Source organism: Takifugu flavidus, chromosome 17, assembly GCF_003711565.1.
Source record: "Takifugu flavidus isolate HTHZ2018 chromosome 17, ASM371156v2, whole genome shotgun sequence".
Taxonomy (NCBI): domain Eukaryota; kingdom Metazoa; phylum Chordata; class Actinopteri; order Tetraodontiformes; family Tetraodontidae; genus Takifugu; species Takifugu flavidus.
Genome location: NC_079536.1, coordinates 8,735,401 through 8,758,091, shown reverse-complemented (window position 1 = coordinate 8,758,091; position 22,691 = coordinate 8,735,401). Strand labels below are relative to the sequence as shown.

The following is a 22,691-nucleotide window of genomic DNA, read 5'->3' as shown; positions in this document are numbered from 1 at the left end:
CACTTCCCTCCTTTTTTTCCAATATTAAGTGAAGAGTTCCATGATGAAGCCTGAGCTTAAATTTAAGATACCTGAACGTCTCAATAAAGTGATTTTTATTGGCCTTGAATACTTAATCTTAATAGAAATAAAGCATGAACGGGGAAGTCGTGGCGAGTTTAGCAGATTGAGTGAAACAGTTCTTTGGCTCGTATTAGAACAGAGCCCAGCAGCTTTGTTTGGATTTATAGACGGCTGTAAAAGCTGAATAATAAACAAGGTGACCTTGTGATGGATCAGAGTGGCAGACACAGAGTTAAAAACACCTGGAACCCACATGTGGGTCCCGTCGTCCCCTCGCTGGCGTTCCTCTCAGGAAAACCTCCCTCCTCATCACTCCTGCAGAGGGTGGAGGCGATCATTAGGTCCATATTTATTTGCTTTCTGCTGTTTTACCACCTCCATACATGCCCTCACTACACAAACACACACACACACACTGAATCGAAACCCCAGAAGAATAGTGTAATTGTGCCACAGGCTGCCGGGGGGCCATCAGAAAAAAGCGCAGGCATTAACAGTCCGGGTCAGATCAGTAAACCGCCATGGTTTCCCCCCCCCCCCCCCCCCCCCCTTTTTCTTGCTTCTGTTTGACTCGTTTGCACCTCTTTTTTACATTCAGTTCCAAGTCTCCGCCACCATAAACTCTTACTTCCAGATTTTCTTCAGTTGAAGAGGAGTGAGGAAAACTGAAGGACAAATTAAGAACCCTTAAAAGGTCTGTCTGTCTGTCTGTCTGTGTAGACTTTGATCAACAGGTGATGTCCATCTCCTTTGCTAGAAGATTAAATGCTAGCTGATCTTGCTATCAGCAGTTTTCTTTAGTAATCTTTAATATTTCCCACCCCTGTCCCAAATGTGTGAAAACACAGGCTGGAGCCCCTCCATGGAAGTGGGGGCCACACAGGAACAGATGTAGGTTAAACAGTTCTGCCCTGTGCCGCACCCGGAGCCACGGCTAGTTTGAAAAGTGGAACAGAGCTATCCTGCTTGACTCCACCGCTGCTCCCAGATGCTCAGAACGCTGCTGGTTCCCTTCACTTCCCATTAAACTGAGGCAGATCTGCTGCTTTTCTAGCTGCCCTGAACGCCTCGTGCCTTAATCCAGTTACATCAGTTGCCCACCCCCCCCAACACAGACACGCACCAGAAAAATGTAAGAAATGTCAGTTTCTGATGCCCACAGATATCATTATAGCAGCACCTCACTTCCTCTTTCTATCCAAAGACATCTTCTATTAATCCTCCATTCTCCTCCTCACTCAGCGCTCCTTTTGTTCCAGTCTAACCCCCTTAACTCCCCTCTGCCCTCCCTCTGCTTCATCTTATCCAACAGCTCCTCACCCTCTCCTCCATCCCCTTTATCCTCCGTTCCTTTCATTAATACCATCCAGAAATCGACCTCAAGTGGCCTCAAACTCAAAATGCGTGACTTTATCATGCGTCTCCAGGAATGAGCTGACCCCCGCAGAAATGCGTTTACGCTCACAATCAAGACACGCAAACGCACATTTTCACATACACCTGACTGAGCAAGGCAGGTTTAATGTGCAGCAGCATTCAGATGAGCTGAAGCACAGACTGTATCATATGCACACGTCACACACACACACACAAACACACACACACATTTAAATTTGTTCTGAATTTACTTAGATCTGAGCAGAAAAAATTGTCATGCAGTTTTTAAATTGCTCTTTCTGAGCTTCCTACCTCTTCCTGACTTCTGTTTGTTGTTATAATTCGAATGCAAATGCCTAAGAAATGATTTTTACCAAAGGCAGCCCTTTCAGAATTACAGAGGAATAATCAGATCGTTCTCAAACACTTGTGTTAATCTGGAATTCATGTTGTGGAAATGACACAGATTTGGGTGCTTTAAAAGAGAAAAAAAAAGCGCACAGAAAGCTGAATTTTAATTTGTTTGGTGGAGCTGCATTCTCTCACACCCATTTTAGGAAATTAACCATTGATGTATTAAGGTTTTTTAGTTAAGGTGCAAAATTATGAAAACTGCTGATATAATACATAGTTCATGTTTTAAAATCATTTCCTGTCTGCAGACTCGGGTAAACAAAAACAGCACGGTTCTACTGGTACTTTGAGGGGAGGAAAGAAGAAAATAAACTGGTACAAGTAGGTCACTACACTGACAAAGAGGTGTTTCAGCAGTAATAGATAGATTTGGATCAGGCAGACAGCTGTGCACATACACACGTGTTTTTAGCTGGCGAGGAAACCACCGTGTGGGGCAGGAACATCTGTATTTGGCCTCCAATCAAGCCCTAACCCTAACCGACGTGTCAACACCGAGAGAATGACCTGTGACTATTTTATTAGAATTACAAAAGAAGGTGCGTCTGCATCAACCTACAGCATCATTGTTGGACATTCACTTCAGCCCAACTGGATTCTCAGACTTGACACCCTCAGAAGCTGTAATCTGCTCCTGCCGCATTAATATTCATCAGGATTTCTAAAAAAAAAAAAAAAAAAAAAATCTAGAGAGACGAGCCAGAACCTAAAAGTGGAAAGTGAATTAAAGTATTGGAGTTAAAAGTAATGATATTCAACTTTGATGTGTGGGTTTTAAAGACATCATGAACCGCCTGGTTCGGAGGGGCAAGAGACTTTATATTTAGCTGTGAGCTCAAATTAGACAGACACATGCCATGCCGACTCAGGTGTCTCTCCCACTGTCAGGAAAGTTGATAAGAGCTGTTGCTCCTGATTAAATGCCATTGTTCCCGCAGACGGGTGGGGATTTGTTAAAAGCTGTAGCCGCATGCGTGCATTAAACCAACAGAATAAGGAAATTGTGTTTGATCTCGTATGTATGTCCTAAGCATGCACAAGCCATCTTTTTTATGGGAAGCTCAAAGCCTTTCGTACGTTTCTGGCTCATCAGCTATAAAAGGCTCAGAGTTAACATGGGCTGGGATCCACAGCTTCTCCTACAGAGGTCCTTTAAAGAGCAGCACCTATCCAGAACCTGCTCACTTTCACACTTGCTGACACGCGTTTCTGTAGCAGTCGCAGATCATCCATTACAGCCCATAGATTGATGGAAGGGCCAGGTTTTTCTCATCTTTGCAGTTTAACCCATAAAAAGTGTTAACAAGGGCTTCTGATGTGCCAGGGTAGATGATATTTACACACTCACACCTATATTTTTGTTCCCTTAAGAATCTTTTCGTGTTGTTGACTCCACAGACTGAAGCCTTTTCTCTGGTATGCTCATGACAAAGCAGAGCAGGAGCGATGCAGATGCAACTTTAATACCTCTCCACCTGCCCTTGTAAGTGTGCCGGCGTCATTAAAAAAAGAACATTATGCATTAAACAAAGCCTCAAGGCAATTCCTCTTTTTTGGTTCAACGGTGCCGCTGTTAATGCATCCTGGAGTGCATGTGTTGCAGCCCGTGAGCCACCATTTGGCATTTAATACAGGAAGTCTCCACCACAAAAGCCAGCCAGAGCAGTTAGCGAGCATGTTGCAAAGAACGATTCCGTCATTAATATTTGTGTGAAAAATAGCAGCTACTGATGTGGTCCCGATAACAAAGGTGCCATGTTTGCATCACCTTTCATTCGTGCTTCTTCAAATGGAAGTCTGTGCCGATGTGAAATTTGGGAAGTTAAAGCTGGCAGCGATCAAATTCATGGCTTATAAATAGAGCCATGAATATTCATGCAGCACGCTGGAGGATGCTGCTAAGGTTAATAAGTTATTTTCTGAAACGGGAAGTCCAGAAATGAGTCACATTCCAGTTTGTGAGGCATAAGTGCTAACAAACCTCATTTGAGTGACACTGGCGAGTCCTTAGTGCTGTTGTGGTTTGTGTGGATCGAACAGAAAGAGCATCCCAGCAGGTTGCTAGTCATCAAGCCGTGATGCTGAAGATTTAGTGAAGTTTTAGCCTTTCAGGACACAAACTGTTTCAGTTATGTATTACAATCTTTTTTTAAAGTGTGCATCTTCTGACCTCAAGGGAGTGACTGACTTTACTCAGACTGAGTCTCTAAAGGTGCACACAGAAATGAAAATATTTGCTTGTTTCACAGACCTCCAGCTTTAGTAGTTTTCCCTACTGGCATTGCCGGTCTGATCACATGACCCAGAACGGAAGTTTCGACTTCAGCACAAATCCGGTTTGGATTTGTCTTTGAAAAAAAAAAAAAACATAGGATTTTTTTTTTTTTAATTTTAAAAGCGCCCTGAGACTGAAGATCGATGTTTCGGTGCTCGACATTACTATTGGGCACAGGACGGCGTCTCTGGAGCCCAACACAACACACATGAAAGACAAAGTGCAGGGACAGCAAGGATTTAGAACTCTCAACTCCATATTTCCAACAGAGGTCACATGCTTTTCCTATGCTTGTCAGTCCCCTTTAAACTGCCCCTAACCCGCAGCTGGTGCTCACCACCCTAGTTGTGGATTTGCAGAAGGGAAATGTTGGATGACTCTGTAAAGTCATGGTACCAAACCAAAGGCTTTTGCTGGATAGGGAACCAAAAAATAGTTATTTCTGGTGACCTCAACAAGTCTAAAGATAGGAACTGCCCAAGGCTGCAGTGTCAGGTGACTGAATATCTCAACGGCATCAATTTTAGAGGATATCTTCCAGAGTGAACGAGGCTCCTTAGTCTTGTGAAACCAGCCATTCAGGTTCCTCGAGAGAAACAAGTGAAGAGGAAAAAGGGAGAGACAGGCAGTACTGAGACATGGGGGATAAGACATCTGTTGGCTCGGAGATGCGAACGCATCGGATGCCTGCAGGCTCCGTCTCCAACTCTGTCCTCTTCTGTTGTCCCAGCTTACCCTCAGGAGACATGTTCTAGGAGACAGAGAGCCAACAAATGCACGCACGCTCACACACGCACACACAAACATCATTCGGGTTTGTACTTTCAGTGCTGTAGCTCTTATAAAGTTAAGAACGTCACAGTCTTTTGCGTCAACTGGACCAATTATAAAGTGCCCCCCCCCCAACCACCACCACCACACACACACACACACAACACACACACACACAAAAACAAGTAATTAATTGGTTCCACAGGAGCCCAGAGCTAATTTACAATACCTCCTGCCACACTTTTCTTATATAGTAAGTCGGCATCTCTGGGTCCATATGTGTGTTTCGCTATTCTCCTGCCAAAAGATGCGCTTGTTGATGAGTTTCAGACGTATAATTACTCTGCTGTAGGTGTTTGCGGCCTGTTCGGCTTGTTATCGCGGGGATTTTGATGGCAGGAACAAGAAGGGAAGATTCATTACAGTTGTCTTCTTACTATTCCGTCTCGGTCTGAGCTAGCGGTGACGTGATTTTGTTAGCCGCGCCATTGCAGATTCAGTCTACTCGAGGCGAAAAAGCAATCAAGTCACTTTGTCGTGTCAACGAATGAGAGATATGGAACAGAACTTCATTTAGAGGAGAGAATACTTTAAAGTTTATAATATCTTATTTCTGAGAAAGAACCCCAGTTAAAGCTGACGTCAAACTAAATATTAGAGAAGAATCATCCGGCCTTGGCGGTGTGCTCCAAAACCATCTCCGTTTTTACGATTGGAAAATAATCGTTGGTGCTCAGCCACAGCAAATTCTCTTTTACGAGATAATTCTTTAAGTTTAATTCAACAGCTTGAGAGCAGCAAGATGCAAACATAGCTCTGACTATCATATTTCTTTAGTGTTCTGTTTGTGCCCTACAGTCACTGAGACGCCGCAAACCTTGTATCTCTCTATGCTGTATTATTCATCTATTTTCTGTTATCCTTGCTCCTACTCGGGCCCACATGGGGTGGGGGGGGGTGGAGTCCCAGCAGTCACCAGGTGAGAAGCAGGACAGGTCACAAGTCTATCACAGGACACACACTCACACCCAGGGGCAATTGAGATATTTTTAAATATGGATGTTTGCGGGGAAAACTGGTAAAACACCACATAGAATCAAGAAAAACCTTTGCTGTGGAGCAACCTTGCTAACCTCTGCCACATGCACTCTAGCCCATCATGTGAACCCAAATGGCTTCTGTCTTTTTTAGCTACTGTTCATGTTCATTTTGTAAGTTTAGATGTGAAGGGGAAAAAATTACCTGTGTTGGCAGCATTTTCTGGATTTATCTTTTGCCTCAGTTCTTGAGTCCATTGGCTGGTTGCTGACTGTGATTGTCAGCCATTTTGCACTTGACTGTTGGCAAAAAAAATGTTCCTTCTCTTCCTAAACTGCTTCCAAACCTTTGTAGCCAGTATCGATTCTAAGCCAAACGGTCTTTTGTCAGGATATCCTGTGCGCTTAGCATCCAGTGCCTGTTCCGTTGTAATTATCAGTGTTAATCAGAGCAGCCTACCCAGAGACAGGAGGGGGAAATATTAGCTTATCTCTAAAATGGGTATAAAAACTTCATAATTACACTGAAATATAGAAGCACTAATTGTCTTGCTAAGGTTGCTGTACAAGATCCAACATACAGATTTCACTAAGCGAAGCCAAAGTGACTCGACCTCTACAGCATAAGAGATTTTATCCATCATTCTCTAGATTATTTTCTGTCAGCGCTAAGGCTAATGTGATTGATTATGATATTAGCGAACGAAGTATTATGATCAAAAATGGTGCTCAGTGCTTTATCTCATCTGAACCCTCAGATGACTATTTCTTTTCCACTCTGTTAGCACCACGATAGCGAGACGCTCTGCTGCCAGCTTTTGTCTGTTTTGTGAAACCTCAGCAGTCATCCTTGATACTCGTGCGCGGCCCTGGTTTAATTCTTCTAAACAAAAGCCTTGAATGGTGAATTGTGTTGCATGGACTGTGATTTTGCACCCTGGCAGGCTGTTGTTACCCATTCGTTTAGCAAGTAATTAAAGCATTAAAATGTATCCAGCCTCACAGGTGCATGTGTCAGTGTGAGCAGTGTGTGATAGCTACATTGCCAGCAAGCCTTCTTCACCTAATGCATTCTTTTGGGGTGGGGTGGGGGGGGGGGGATTATTCAAATGTTGCTTTAGATCATCAGGTTTTCTGATCATGTTTGCTTTGTTGTCAGAAAGACTTTTTAGTTTCACTCTGAGGTTTAATCCACTGCTGAGCTCTGAGGTTGTTGTTGTTGAGTCTGAGAGCCCCAGTAGCCGAGGGTGGGGAGTTTCTGTTTCAACAAGTAGCTGGGTCAGCTTGGTTTTTGTTGTATTTCTGTCTGTTCTTCTTCGAATGCGGCTACCTCTTAGTTCGTCCTCAGGATTAGACATCGTGTATATAGAATTTATACAATGTTAATTGGCACCAAAAGGCTGATAATGTCCTTTTTTTCTGTGCTGTGCACTTCCATCAGGGTTTCTCCCTTTCAGCAGAGCTTAAATGAAGGTTTGCTCTTCAACTCTTCGAACAATATTACAGTAGTTTCTTATCTTTGCACCCACATTTGTTGAAGTTGTTTATTTAAACCTGGATGTAACTCGAAAGATACTGAATACTGGGCTTTATGGATATTCTGCCAAGTCTACTGCAAATATGAACGCTAATTATTATTTAAGACACAGTTTCATTTAATTAACAAAACATTTTTAAAGTAATTAATTTGCCTTAATGGTGGATTAGGGTGTGACTCCTCATCCACTGTTTTCCAGCCTGTGAATGTTTGTCCAAGACCCCAGGTACCCCAGTTTCATCTCGCACACCAAGGAAATGCGATTTACATTTCTTCAGAGACTCTAAATTCGTCTAAATTATACCTGCATGTATGTGTGTGAGGCGTGGGCATCCTGAATGATACTGGGTGTATGCCTGCCTTTTGCCAGATGACCACTTGGAACGACTGCAGAGGTTTTAACCTCAGGCGAATGGCTGCGAGGGATAAAACCCCCGACACAGAAGGTGAGCAGGTTTAAAAATGGCCTGTTCTTCTTCAGACGATCATCTTGCCAGTTTTACTGCAACTGTTCCAAGTCCAGGTATTCAAAGGCGGCCAGACAGGCGGTGCTGATCCGCAGGGAGTGAAAGAACCTATGGACAGATTCGTCTCAGGCCCGAAGTTGATTTTCTCTGCCACATTTTATTGAAACCATTCCTCTTGTGTTGTGCAGATGCACGCACGTGCACATGGGAGGCAGACGGGCTCGTACATCGGTGCTACAGTTGAGTAAAAAGAACAGCAGGATTTAGGAACCTCTGGAAGGCCGGGGTGGGACTGGGATTAAATTGCTGGGTGTGTTTTTTTAAACAAGACAGTGGTGTGTGTGTGTGTGTGTGTGTGTGTGTGTGTGTGTGGTGTGTGTGTGTGTGGTGTGTGTGTGTGTGTGTGTGTGTGTGTGTTGTGTGTGTGTGTGTGTGTGTGTGTGTGTGTGTGTGTGCACTGGATTTAGCTGCGCTGAATCTATGGTTGTGGTCGAGAGGCTTTGGATCTCAGTAAGGGATCCAAGCTTTGGAGTCATTGTGGATTCCAGGCTTTGCAAAAACAATATTAAGGGGGAATCCCAAGATATAAGCAAATGGAAGAGTGATGAGTCAGGTTATTTACCTAAACTGACCCCGAGATCACCAGCCGCAGTTCTCAGCAGGATATTTGTGAAATAACATCTGAGCAGGAGAATTGTTCACCTTCAGCTCCGAAGCCTGTGTCCCATCAGCTGCAGCCCTTCTCTGCACGAGCCATGAACACACAGAAGGTCTCGTAGAGTCTATAGATTAATGGCAGCTCGTCTAATGGCACATTCAACACAAATCAAACTTCCAGCGTCGTCCTGAACTTAAAGAGGCGCTGTCTGATTGACTGTTTATTCAGTGCAGAGCTGTTTGCTGAACATAATAGAGTTCAGATTGCGAGCCAGATTACAGAGCCGTGCAGTAATTCTAACCAAACATACACGTGTGAGCATGCATACATGATGATGTCTTTTTCCAAATGCTGAGAAATAAAGTAATTTAGCTCAACTTTCAATTGAAAATTTCATACATTTCTTAGCTCCTGTAAAGTGAATACAAATAATCAAACTATACTTTTGGCTTCAAAAAGACTCGTCTTCCATCATCCCCCCCATGGGACATAACGGGCAAAAGGGTCAGAGAGAGGTGAGAACTAGAGGCTTGAGGAATCTGACAAAAGGCAATTAAAGAAGTGAATTGGCCACTGAATCTGTCAGTCATGCAGCAGTTCTTCACTCACTTGTCAGTCTGTCAGTCACTCACTTGCTTGGACTTTTGCTCAGGGAATCAGTCATTTGTCCCCTTGAGACAACCAGACTTAAGAACTTTACAGCATTTTTTGTTTTGCCCTGAGTGGGTCAATTATTTATTTCCATTCCCAGGTGACCTTTAGCCTCACATGTCTGGTGCCTCTCCTGTCCATCCGTGTTTGTGTTTTCTGGGGTCCGAACACCAAAACCTGCACACAGAGATGTGGAGGAGCAAACAGAAACCTGCTGATGAGTCTTGTGACAGACAGCTTGAAGAAAAATCACACATCTGACACAGCTTTTTATAGTAGCCTCTATGTGTTCAGGGCGAGAGCAAAGTCTGGGAGGATTTTACTGCTGTGTGTCTGGACTAAGGTGGGGGGTGTCTCACAGCACTGTGTCGCCCATTCTCACACCGACCAACTCTGTTTAGACAGGTGCGATCGCCACTGCAGCACTCGGTGTTAATCCGTGAGTGTGTGAGAGTGTGTCTGTGATTGCGGGTGTGTGTGTGGCTGCATAATGAAAACTAGCATACACATTTGACCGGCAGAATGAGAACTTTTTGGAACTTGAGGACATTCTGACTCCAGGTACAGATGGTGGTATCCCATTATGCCAGTTATGAGATATACTGTCGAGGGACGTGAGCAACACTGTTGCTATGACGTTCAGCTCACCTGGTTACTATCAAGGCATCAGTTTACTGTAAGAAGCATCTCTTTTGTAAAGACCCTGTTGAAACTTTTTTGGATCAATTTTTTTTGTTTAACACTTTTTTGGTCCTAACATTATATTTCAATAATGAACACATTTATTGTGCTTGTTCTTTTGCTGGTGGGTGTCAATGTAAGGGAACTGAATTGGTACTACATAGGTAAAATTTGATACAGGTGTAACAAACACTGCCATCTCCTGCCACAGGGGGTGCTGCAGCACCCTCAGCACCCAGCCTCCTGTCAGGGATTCATGTTGTAAAGTCCTCACAGTGTCTTCACGTGATGGAATATGTGATGGAAAATATGTGTGCATTCTCTATTTTGAGTCCATTCCTGCAAATAATCTGCATAATTTTAATTGATCTTCTGCACAAATGAAAAAATCACAAACTGAAATCACTGAGGCGCTGGTGGTCTGGATCAGGCAGCGAGAGAATGCTTAAGTTTGTGCAACAGTCATAAAACGTGTGATCCTCTCTGATCTGAGGGACAGATCGCAGACTTCTGGCAGCATTTGCATGTCAGGATTTGAACTGGTATTTATTAAAAATTTTCAAGATTCCGTGATAGCACGTCGACTTTTTGGCAGCTTTGTGTATAACAGTCAGCCAAAATGAAGCGAGCAGAGCAATATAAATTCACTCAAAATTTAATGCCAAGTTTGGACATGTGTCAGTGCCTGTGTGTGTTTTACAGTTTTAATTGTGAGGCATTAACTGTCTGCATGCAAGACATGACTGTGATTTACCAGCTGCAGTGCTGACAGTCTTCCTGATCAACCTCAGATCTTTATGCCTGCTCCTCCTCCTCCTGCCGTCGCACCTCTCTGATGAGGTTCAGAGGCGTCTGAATGGGGGAAATATCAACGTGTGTCTCCAGAAATGTTTTGCACTTGAAGGTGTGAACTTGAGGACCATTATTGCAGATGATTAAAAAAAAGTGATTAGAGGGATTTCTTCAGGTTTCATCAGGGAGTTGAGGAGGTGCTGTGGTTCTATTCTTGAATTAACAATGTTTTTTATTCTAAATGTTGATGGTTGAAAGAATTCAGTGTTGATTCGATTGATAATAACTATATTATATACTGTATGTCACATGATCGATGTCAAACAAATAACGCTGCATCGTGACAACTTGAACCAGCTCGGTAATCAAGACAAATTTTGATTATTGGTTATTTTACATTGTGATACTTGATGTTTCCACCATTGAATTATGTAGGCAGTTATTGTACCTCAGCTCTTTTTTGTGTGATTCCATCCACATTTACAAAATTGATTCAAATAAACACACAGAATTTAAAAAATATATATCTGGAAAATGAAAAAAGCTTTTGTGAAATACGAGGCTTTTATTTTTTTTGTCCACTGAACACGTTGACTTATTATGGGCTGGTTGCAACATCCAGTCTGCAAAGTTACTGATGATAAATAAACTCAATGGAGCGAAATTAAATACTTGTAAAAGTATTATTAAAGTACTATTGTAAAATACAGCCATGAACATTCTTTTACCCAGAAATCTGGCAGTTGAGCAAATTTGCTGTTGGAAATAAGTAGAGGTATCACAAACATCAGTGCATCATCAAAAGAGACTTGAAGGGTTTCTAGAGCTGCTAATCAAACAGAACTTATTAAATGTTCTCACATTGCTGTACAAGTTCTTGTTTAAAAAGGAAGAGGGAGGAAGTGTTGCTGGTCTGTGCATGTGTTCTACCTCCAGTGTCGTTCATATTAGCTGTGTTTAGCTGCAGGATTTCTGCTGTTAATAGACAGTATTATCCATCACAGGGTCCCAGGACGATGGGGGGGGGGGGTGATTGTGAACATGCTGCCTCTGTGGGTACGTTTCCAAGTGTAGCGGTGTGAAGGCATGAATTAGGAGTAGGAGGAGAAGGATGAGGTGCTGGCGGTGGTTGGCAGGGGCTTGTACTGATGCCCCAGAGATGATTTAGAGTTGAGACCATTACAGCGCAGAAAGCTCTCCCACTTCCCTCTCATAGGACACGGCAGCGGCCCGTGCCGGGTAAACACTACCCGCTCTGGGAAAATGAAAGTTCAAACAGTTTGTGGGGGGGGGTGACATATAAATCAGATTAATTGTTTCACCATACAGCTAATTATTAGCATTCATTATCAGGCTGATACAGACATGGCCCAAGAACAAAGGGTATGTTATAAATACGCAGCCAAAAATATTAAACATCATTTCTCTGCTTTTTTTAAAAGCTGTTAATACAGTAGGTCTCTGGAATGATGGGGTGTTTATAATCTCCATCACATGTGCTATTCCAAAACTTTTCATGCATTACAGGAGCTAAACCTTTATAGATACATTTCACACTACTTCATGATGATTTATAGCCTTTTTCTTACATTTTTGGGTCCAGACAAAAATAATCCTACTTAATTGGGATAGAAATTACATAATTGGTTCTGTTTTCTGCATTGTAGTGCGTATGTGGTAAAATCTTGTTCAAAATCCACAATAAAATAGTCCATGATTCTACTTACCGGTATTTGTGCAACAGGTTTTTAAAAAAGTGTCGCAAATGAAACCTGACACATGTGTTTTCCTCTCCAGTGCATTCAGCCGTAACAGGCGAGACATGGATTTTGTCAGAGTGAAGAAAAAGAAAAACATAAAAGACTGTCAAGAGAACCAGCAGAGAGAGAGAAGCTTGGGATGAAACAAGAGATCGACTTAAAGCGAAGTGGCACGAGCTGACATGTGGCGCACCAAGAGGAAAAGAAAGCAGAATGGAGAGAGAGGAAGCTGGCGCTGGCTGTCACTTGCATTTTCCTGCTGTGGCTGGCAGGTGTTTTGCATTACTCAGAGGGCCAGGCCGCATGTTCCTGCTGCCTGGGTGTCACGGTGGATTTTGAATGAGATCCGCACATAAACTTCTCGGAGCTCATATGTGCACATTGAAGGCAAAAGAAAACCTTCCACTGGAGGACAAATTGAAATAAAGCACCAATGCCTGACCGACAGGGCTGCCTGATGCTCTGAGCCAATAATGCAATTTATATCTTTCTTTTTTTTTAAATTCTTTTTAAATGAAGGCCTCGTGACAACAAAGGTGGTGCTAATCCTTTTTGCTCGAGTGCCATTAACCTGTCGCACTAAATCATCCTTGTGGTGGGGGGAGCCGCTCTGGTGGTCCTGAAGGAAAAACAGATGGAACTTTCACGCACAGTAAAATAATAATTCTCCTCGCGTTGAACTGCAGAATAAAGATCCTCTGAGGAGGCTTTTGCGAAGCAAAGGATTGTTATCGCTGTTGCTAAACCTTTGGCATTGCCTCTGCTCACTCTCCGTCAGCATTATTCTCAATAGCATAAAATAAAAGAATGAAGGACTCGGTTGATGGATTTTTAACATAATTGAGGTGTAAAACTTGCTGCTTTTGCACAGAAGAATTATTGGGCTGGGCTGCTTGATGTCATGGAGCTATAGAGTATTAATTACATGCAGAAATGAAGCAGATATGTGCTCTAATTAACACAAGGAGTTCACCTCCATACCTTCAAACGCAAACACACATTTGTGCTTGTATCCTTGTGAGGACTCTTAATGATATAATATATTCCCACGAATAAAAAGGTCCTAAATATTAATACCACATTGAGCGCCCACAGAGCACTTCATTTTCCACACGATGAGTTCTCCTGCAGAAAGACATGCACAGAGGACACATAATTCAAATAGTGGATGACAGGCATGTGTGGGAGTTAATACAGGAACATGTGTGATTCATGTGCAGGGGGTCAGAGGTAAGGGAGGTCTGGTTGTCGACAAAAGCTGGCTGTTGCCTTAGAACCCATTCCCACATGTTCTCTTCCCTTTTTCTATAAATTTCAGTCCCAAGTGACTCTGTTGTATTGTACAATACCTATTTTTTGGGCTACAACGTGTAAATTTCTGTCTTTTGTTTTCAGGCGTGTCTCTCTGATGCTCTTGGTCTCTGAGGCCTGAGGGGAAGCCAGCCAATCGCAGGCTCCCATGGGACGCCCTGTGAGCCAGCATGCGCTGCTGCTGCTGCAGTGCGTGCTGGTGCTGTGGCCCGCTGGCGTTGCCAGCAGGAGAGGCCCAGTTTTGCTACCCGAGTCGCCCTGTCACAAGACAGAGCACCCAGTCGTCCCACACTCAGGTCAGTGTTTGCAGAAACACATTCGGCGGAATGGGCTTTTTGATCCAATTCATTAAGTTTTCTATTTCCTTCCATAATTGCATCAACTCTCCGGCTGTGTGTAATTATTTATGGTCTTTCTCACGTACATTTCCCATTTAGGGTCTCCGTTCCATTATCTCACTTTAATCACTTGATTTCCACCATCCATATCATCTACTTTCCACAAGACTCTTGTGCAGTGCAAGCGTACAGCTTCTCTGCTGTTTCCTTGGGGTGTCTGCTGAAATGGCACGTGCCAACGAACCTAATCATAGCATTTGCTCTGACCTGATGAATATGTGATTTTGGTTGGGAAAGTCAACTGGAGACCTTAGCTGATCTTATGTTTTGAGGGATACATTTGGAGAACATGGAGCTCAAAGAAAGTGCTTGTCTTATGGATCCTTGTCTTATGGATCCAATGTTTTGTTTTGTTTTTTAATGGTATTAGTCATGGTAATAGTCAGAGGAAGCAACATTCTCAGCAGTGCTATAAAGACCAACAGTAAACAATTATCAAATTTAGCATTAGCAACCATGTTAGCACACACAGCTTAAAACAGAAACACATACTGTCGAATTTCCTTTCCTGGAGACATAAAGCAGAAACTCTCCCTGCTGCCTTGAATTACTACTTGCCGTTTTTACAAACCACTCATCAGATTTAATTGTTGTTATCGTCAACTCAAGACAAAATAAAGAAAACAAAGTTGAACCGACTGTCTGGCCACGGTAAAGCAGCAGCGTGGCTACATCGACACACGCAGACTGCAGATGTAGAGAACAAGCATTGGTCGTTTATTACCGGTTGCTTGGTGCGCGCATAAGTTATGGTGCGGGGCTCCACGTACTGCTGACGCGTAACCATAAATCCAGCTTTGCTCACTTTGTTTCCTTGACAGCTATTGTCATTTCATTTATAAATGAGGTCAGCACTCGGCAGCAGTGGAGTGCACTGATGATGACCGAACGCACAGTTAAGTAATCCCATTCCCGACCATCATGCAGCAGCCTGCGGGAGAGCTGCCGTCAGTGGGTTTGTCCCCTTTAACGCAACCACAATGACCCGTTATGCTGCTGGAACTACGCGTTTAAAATAGGGCAGCTTTAATGAAAGTGGGGATAGAGGTCCAGCTTGCTTTGATTGGTCATGACAACGTGGCGGTTTGCAAGAAGTGCCTGCAAGTTTGAAAAGTTGTCGCAGGTTTTACCAGAGCCGTGAAATTCAATATGATAAATATGCTTTTTCAAATCTTCTCTCTGGCTGCTTCACTGAGCAACTTTTCCATCTTGCGTTGCCTTGGGTGTTGCCCGGAGGAGATTACAAGATTAAATTTACAGTCAGTGGCGTCCCATCATGCCAGCAGTGTAAATATTTCCTCCAGTCTGCTTTCAGTCCATCACCTTTTTTGTGCCCTGCTCTAAAATATCCCATCATTTGGGGAGGGAGCACACATATTAAATTCTTTTACCTCTGCATTCATCATTACACCTTGTTTATTTTCTGAGTACTGTTTCAAATTCCTAGAATAATAAACTTATTACCGTGTGTGTAGAGAGCAGGAAAGAAGAGTAAACTCTAGTTAAACCTTTTATCATCCTTCTTTGTGAGTGTCTGCTCTCTGTGGAACATGGCCTAGTGTAATCCCTGGTTGGGAAGAATGTGCAGAGGGAGGCTGCTTTGGCTCCATTCAGTGTGAACTGGGAGGACTACAAACACATTAAAGACACCCCCATCGCTCACCAACACTGCCACTCCTCTCAAATCTGATCTGTTTGTGGACCCAATGTCAGTTTCTGCAACCCTGCTAGTGTTTTGGAGCTTTAATCCAATTGAAAGAAAGAAATAATGGCACCAAATTGGCTAAATAATGAGAGGCGACACAAATTCTAGGGAGGTCTGAAATTACTTCAGGAATGATGTAATCAGCTGCAGAGCAAATTCACATCAGAGCTGCCCTCACTTGAATACTTTTAATCACATGTCTCCTTTACATTTCTTAGGCAAGTACCAGGCAAGATTAATCATATTGTGTCAACAAAGTGAGTTATTTCATTTGGGTCGGGGTTGTGATGGAATTTACAGCCTTTCCCATCTTACGCGACCCCTCTGCAGAACAGCCAAGTTGTAATAAATTGGTTTTTAATATAGGCTTTGCTTGTTGGAGCTGTTTGAGTTATATATTGCTGTTGGGGTAGTTGCACACAGAAGTTTATCCTTTTGGTAATTGAAATTTAATATTTGGCTTTTTATTAGATTTAAGGGACAAAACAGATGCTGAAATCCTGAGTAAATTGATGTACATAATACAGGAAATTAACTATTTCTGCACACATTTATCATTGTAAAATTGTTTATTTCCTCCTTTACTTCAACTAAAAGTGAACAGTTGTGAGTTAAAGAATAGTTACAGATGTGTCGTGGCAAAGATCTCTCCGGTCAAGTTCCAGCTTTCTTCCTCAGTGGTGACCCGTTAGCGAAAGGGAGTCCACATTCATCTGACCCCAGATTGGCCCAACACTGGCGCTGTGGCACAAGAGGGTTGCAGTCCAAAAGAACGCTTTTATGGAAGAAATGTGGGGTTTGAGGAAGAAAGTGCACTCTGCACTCCAGCAGCTGTGTTTTAAATGTTTACTTTCAATCTAAAATGACTAAAATAGACATAAATGCAGCTTCAGCGGGGGCCAAGTGTAAATGCGTGTGATCTATGTCCATATTTTTGCAGATATTTCTGTTCTTATTCTCATAGAAGACATGTGTCTGGGTGAATGTTATCATAGTCTGCAGCCCGTGACGCATTCTGGATTAAAAAAAATAGTTGCATTTGTTGTGAATCCTCTTGGGTGAAAACATTGAGGCTTTTAAAGGTTATAAACCATAAATGATGCCTTCAAGGACCAACCCCAGGGTGTGTTTCTCGGAGGACTGGAACCAGCAGAATTGTTTTACAGCCACACACCAGGCTCAACATTAAACATCCCTGAACACAGCACAAGGGGGGGGGGGCTTAAAGGTCATTTTATTGGGCTGTTTGGAGCAATGTTTTCAGATTCAAGCTCCGATTCATACACCACCTCTGCTCGCTGCATGGCCAAGGACAGCCCTGGTAGCCATGTGTTATTTGAACGGACCACTGGCTGCTGATGGCACGGCCAGGGCCCATCTGTATTTTGGGATGTTTTTCATTTGGCTGCTGCTGTTGCGGTCTCATGTGTCATTTCCACATGCAGAATTCATCCTCACTTGTCTAGTGGCCCGGAGAGATTGGGTCAGCTCGTTGTAATGGATTGTGTCTGTTTTTCCAACCTTCGGACCACCGGCCCCTGCTTATAAGTACAAATTAGATTTAAATTTTTATTGATTATTCATGGTGGTTGTTATGATACACTCACTCCCCAGGGGGCAGCCACACTGTCCCGGTAATTTGAGTCAGAAGACTTTCAACTGCAAAATGTAGGTTTTTTTCTCAAAATAACATTAACGGACAGGAAACCTTTCTAGCAGAGAGTAGATCCAAAGTTCTTAACTAACTTTTTCTTTGTCGCTTAAGACTTTTTTAACAAGACAGGTGGTTTTTAACCACCGGGGGAAATCATTTCCCACATCAGCCGAGATGAATAGTTGCCATTCTTTCTGCTGCCCAGCAGCACAAGGCTACATTTAGAGGGGATTGGCTCCTCCTTTAAGTGAACGCCTGCTGCCTTGTTCTGGATACAGGGAGAGCATTCGCTTCTGTGAATCGCTTCCATGTGTTGCCGTTGTTGCCAGCCCAGCAGTTCGGACACCGGTAGATCCGCCGCTGCCACCGCCTTTTTCTCTTGCATGTTGTCGGGGGGATGGACCTACGGTGGTGGTGACTATTAAAGGACCATCATTCATGGGACATCATTGATCAGCAAGCATCAACTTTGTTGGCTCAAATCACAAACATGTAATGCACCACAACATCATTGACTTGTTATCATTTGATAAGTTCACATAGAGCAGGACCTTGTACAGAAACCAGTAACTGCACAGTCGGATCAACAACCCCCCACCCACATTGGCATTTCACTGCAGTTTTTTGTGACAGCATAACTAATTACAATCAACTGAGCCCTCAATCCTGGAGATCGGTGTGCAGGGACACACTACATGTCCTTTTAGATGGGAGAGGAACCCACTCTGTTGCAATTTATGGAGACACCCTGGATATGAGTCCCTGTCAGATGGAAGCCCGGCCTTGGTGTCCCTCTGTGTCAACACACAGTGATTCCTGAAATCACTGTTTAAACCGGTGTTATTAGCCTCTACTGTGATCCCACTGTCTTATTTATGAAAAATATGTTTTATTTATGAAAAGTCCCATTTATTAGAGTTTGTTCCAGAATTAATGCTCATGGGTGTGAACAGGGTTGGACTTCATGGGGTCCTTGGCTTCATCACAAAAGTGCCATAAATCCCTCCAGTGCTGTTGTGTAAGATTAAAACCCCTTTTGCCCCCTTCCCAAAAAATACCATATCATGTCTCCTGTCTTGCTACACACTCACAAACATCCTGGGGCATACACTTCATCACCCCGTTAGAGAGCCTCCCCCGGCGAATTGGGAAAATTTATGGGGGCTAGCTTGGTTCGTCAAGCGCCGGCTTCTCTCGGGAGGTGTCATGGCAACATTTGTATTCCAGAGATGCTCTCAGTGGTGTGAAGAGACAAAGAAAACCCACAGTGGCGTCAAAGGATGTAAAATTTTGTGTCTCCCATCAGAACAGAGCAGCAGCCATGACTCCAAATTATTTCCTGTTGCATGAGGCCGGTTCTGATCTCTCTTTATTTCACTGCGGGTAATGAAAATGCATGTAGAAGCGTGGCACTTCTTCATTGCGATCTGTCTCGTGCTGTCACTGGAGAGTTGAAAGTGAACATGCTAGTGCGGCTCTGCGTACAGCGGTGCCGTCTCGCAGCAGGTGATGTTGTTTTGTTTGGAGAGCCAGCGTTCTCCCCCTACGTGAGCCAGAGGAACCAGATGTTCTTTGGAAGTGCCTTTTTCTCGTGCTTGGCTTGTCAACAGTTGTGCGACACTCAGAAATCCCACGTTAGTCACCGAAACTGAAAGGATGTTTTTTCTTTTTTTGATGCGGCACAGACGGCACTCTTTCATTTAAAGCTCTGTCTGACAGGTGCGTCTGAAGAGGCAGATGAAGTTTTGTGTGAAGAGAATTCAAGCTGTCTTCAGCTTCTATTGTGGCTCTGACAGAAAAGCTCCCTGGTAACTGTTTTGTAAAAAGTCAATTGGTGTTCTTTTTTTGTCCTTAATTTGCACACAGTTGCATCTATGCAGACCTCAAATATACATGTGTTTCGCTCTAAGAAGCAAAAGTAATTTTTCTGTTCATGCTTGGGATGAGCCGGCAGCTATTAGCCTTCTGCAGCTACCAGTGTCTCTGTGATTTGATGGGTCGGAGTTTAATAGGCTGGGTGCTGCGACAACCGACCTGTAGTGGATTCCATGTCAGTGTCTGTTTCCTTCCATGAAAGTCCTTCATTCATGATTCATCCACTCAATGGAAGATAATTTTCACTGTTTTGTTTCAAGTAAATCAGCAAAGAATGTCTTTAAAAGAAGTTAAATATGCAAAATACCTACAAGAGATTGGTTATTACTGGTTGTAAATTTCCAAACAGTCAAAACTCTGTTCACTCACACTCACATTTTATCCTCCTCCTGTGAATAAATAGCAGCAATTTGCCTAGTTTGTAAGAATCCACATCATGTTTGGATGTAATAAATGTTCGAACAACTGTAGTGACTTCAGCTGGCCTTTACTGGTGTGTGGTTGTGGCTGTCTCGTCTGCCAACTGGGTGGAGTTACTGTCCTTCTGACTTCAATTGTACTCCTGCTGCTTTCTTAAGATTTTATGTCAGAATGAGAGAGAGAAAAAAAGGCAGAACAAAGAAGAGACACCGCAACGGTAAATCAAACCATCTGGGTGTTTTGAGAGTTTTACGGTCCTTTAAACATAGATGATTCATCAGTATCACTGTCATAAACTGTGCGCTCTGATTGGCTGACTGTTGCCGTGTCCTGTGTTGTCTGTGGCAGAGATGGAGTCGTGGATTTTCAGGTTCAAAGCAGAAGGCACGGTGGATTACTCCCAGCTGACCTTTGACCCAGGGCAGAATGAACTGATCGTCGGTGCCAGGTAAAAGCCACGTCTGCTTGTCCTCATGTCTTGTCTCTGTGTTGCTGTCTTCAACCACCCCCACTCCTGGTCCTGCTTTTGTTGACCAACCATTCATAGCCATTTTAATCACTCTCTTTTGATGCACTGTGTCAGGAATTATCAATATTTTTTCTTCCACAGAGAAAAATTATGCTATAGAAAATTGTGGGGGGTTTTGTCCACTCAATCAGGAGCGTATATTTTCTGCAGCATACAAACATGCACATGCACTACACGCCACACTCCTCTTAATAGCTTGCAGGTCAATACAAAGAGGCTCTCCATGTTGTCAACATGAGATAACAGGGATGCACAAGAAGAAACAACAGCTCAGGCAGTCCAGGGAATTCACTAATGCACTCTAGGAACCTAGATGGAAAAAGGCTAATTAGGGAAAGTGTGTAGGTCTAGGTTTAAGTCGATTAAAGGTCAATGGAAGGGAAGTCCCCCAGAAGCTAACAAAACTCAGATGGCTAAATGTAATGTAATATACAAAAGTATCGCAGCATTTCTTGCTGCAATCTTCAGCTCCAGCCAAATGTGTCTGAGCACCAAAAATAAATCAATCAGTCAAAAAGGAGATTTAGTTCAATTCTTGCTGCCAGCTGTTGGGTGTCTAACTGTGAAAGGCTAGTGGTTATGTGGATGGCAGGAGACAGGCGCACAAGCGTGAGTGATAATGGAAAGAGAGAGGGGTCGATGCAAATATCAATACAGTAAAACAAGGAGGGCCATGGTCGCAGGGAGACCCAGCCAGCGGGCTGCCTCTTAGAGATGGATGGAGTATTTGTAGAAGTGGAGGCAAAATGCTGAAAGAGTTTCTGAAAGGGTATATCAGGGGAAGAAAACGGTACTTGGTCTTTCAAAATTATTGCTTTTTGTAGGAAAATATGCTAGTTCTTTATCATCAATTAGCTGCAGTTTTAAGCAATGCCTCAGAAAAGGTCTCCATGTGCAGACATACGGTACACTAATGCTGTTTTTTTATGGATTTATAGGGAACTGCACGCTGAGGAGTCTTCGATAGCTTAAAGAGCACAAATATCACTAATAAATAAAAGAAGAGAATTTGTGAATTTAGACAAAATGTTTAGGTTATTCAGGCTCCAGCTACAAAATGGGCTTTATTCAATGAGATAATGGTCCCAGGCACTAAATAGTCCCCAAGAAACGGGATATCATATTTGAAGGATTGTCAGTAAAGGACATTTGTCACACCCGGATTTTGTTAACTGACTTTGAAATGCCATTCTTTCTGCCCCCTCCCTATCTTCAGGAGGGAGTAGAATACTGTAGAATATTTCAGCCCATTTTTTTCATCTACATTGAGCTCCACCAACCCAGGTGCAGCCCAGTCTATCCTTCTACACCCCTCCACCCACGGCCCTCTTTTGCTTGGAGTGAAGGGTTTCACTTCAAAGCGGGCAGAGGTTTGGAAGCTGGCTGGAGAGCAGCCCTGCAGGGGAACTCTACCGATTGACACCGTAGCCTTTGTAGGATTTGTGTGCTCATGTTTAATAGATATGGAGGGGGGATGGGTTCTTTTGTGGCTAACAAAATGTGTGAAATCTGATAACTGCCTCGCGTCATAACTCCAGTGCGACTAGGCCACAGCTTAAGGCGACTGTACATTAGCCACAGCTAGCATCATTGTGATTATCCCTGTTATTATTCAGCGATCCAACTGCACTTTGGGAGTAAAAGACCTTTGTGCACATCTCTTTTGCCAAGTCCATTTTTAAGACGATCCAACTTCAAAAAACACAAAGATAAAAGCCTGCTGAGAAAAAGCTTTAAATGTCTCCCCAGGAGGTTTTTCCCTTTTGGTCACTTCCGTCTTTTGGTTTTACAGAAATCACCTCTTCAGGCTCAATCTGGAAGACCTGACACTGATCCAGGTGAGTTTCAGTTATCACGGGCTTGGCCTGTTTGTTCTCACCTCATGTGTGAGCGTGTCTGAGTGTGTACTCGCTTGGAGTAGTGTCTGCAAAGACCTAGCATCTGAATGTCCTGGATGATCTGATCAACTGATTGACTCCATATATGGGTTCAAATGTGTGTCCATCGCCTCTCCATATGCACCACACCCAAAATTTACAGTAGTTTATTATCCTTGGGACTAAATAAAATAGTTTTCCTCAATCTGGTCAAAAATGGGGTGTTTTATTTTGAAAATCAACCTTTCTTCCCTTGTTGTTCCATCAACTTTGTGCTGCATGTCATGGGTTCGGTCAATAATACACATTTGGGACCTAAAACCAAAGAAATTAGCCTCTTTTCCACTACCTATTTTCATTTTGTTTCCAATGAAATTGTCAGGTGAAAAATTGTTCCCAAACCAAATCTTTCCCTGCAGTATGTCCCCAGTAGGGTGCA

At 43.2% G+C, this 22,691-nt stretch overlaps 1 protein-coding gene across 13 annotated transcripts in view; it reads left to right on the top strand.

Annotated features, from left to right (window-relative positions):
• The window catches only part of sema5a (sema domain, seven thrombospondin repeats (type 1 and type 1-like), transmembrane domain (TM) and short cytoplasmic domain, (semaphorin) 5A), a 91,560-nt gene that overhangs the window by 6,925 nt on the left and 61,944 nt on the right, over nucleotides 1-22,691 (top strand). For 11 of the 13 annotated variants that reach the window (XR_008946831.1, XR_008946829.1, XR_008946832.1 and 8 more), the window contains 3 exons: nucleotides 13,879-14,090; nucleotides 20,195-20,294; nucleotides 22,168-22,213. Coding sequence is in view for 9 of the 13 variants with exons in the window: in XM_057012815.1 (XP_056868795.1) it covers nucleotides 13,943-14,090; nucleotides 20,195-20,294; nucleotides 22,168-22,213 (294 nt within the window). In the remaining 4 variants the exon portion in view is untranslated. Of the gene's footprint in view, nucleotides 1-3,252; nucleotides 3,338-13,878; nucleotides 14,091-20,194; nucleotides 20,295-22,167; nucleotides 22,214-22,691 lie in introns of all 13 variants that reach the window. The other 2 variants (XM_057012813.1, XM_057012819.1) reach the window with 2 other exon arrangements.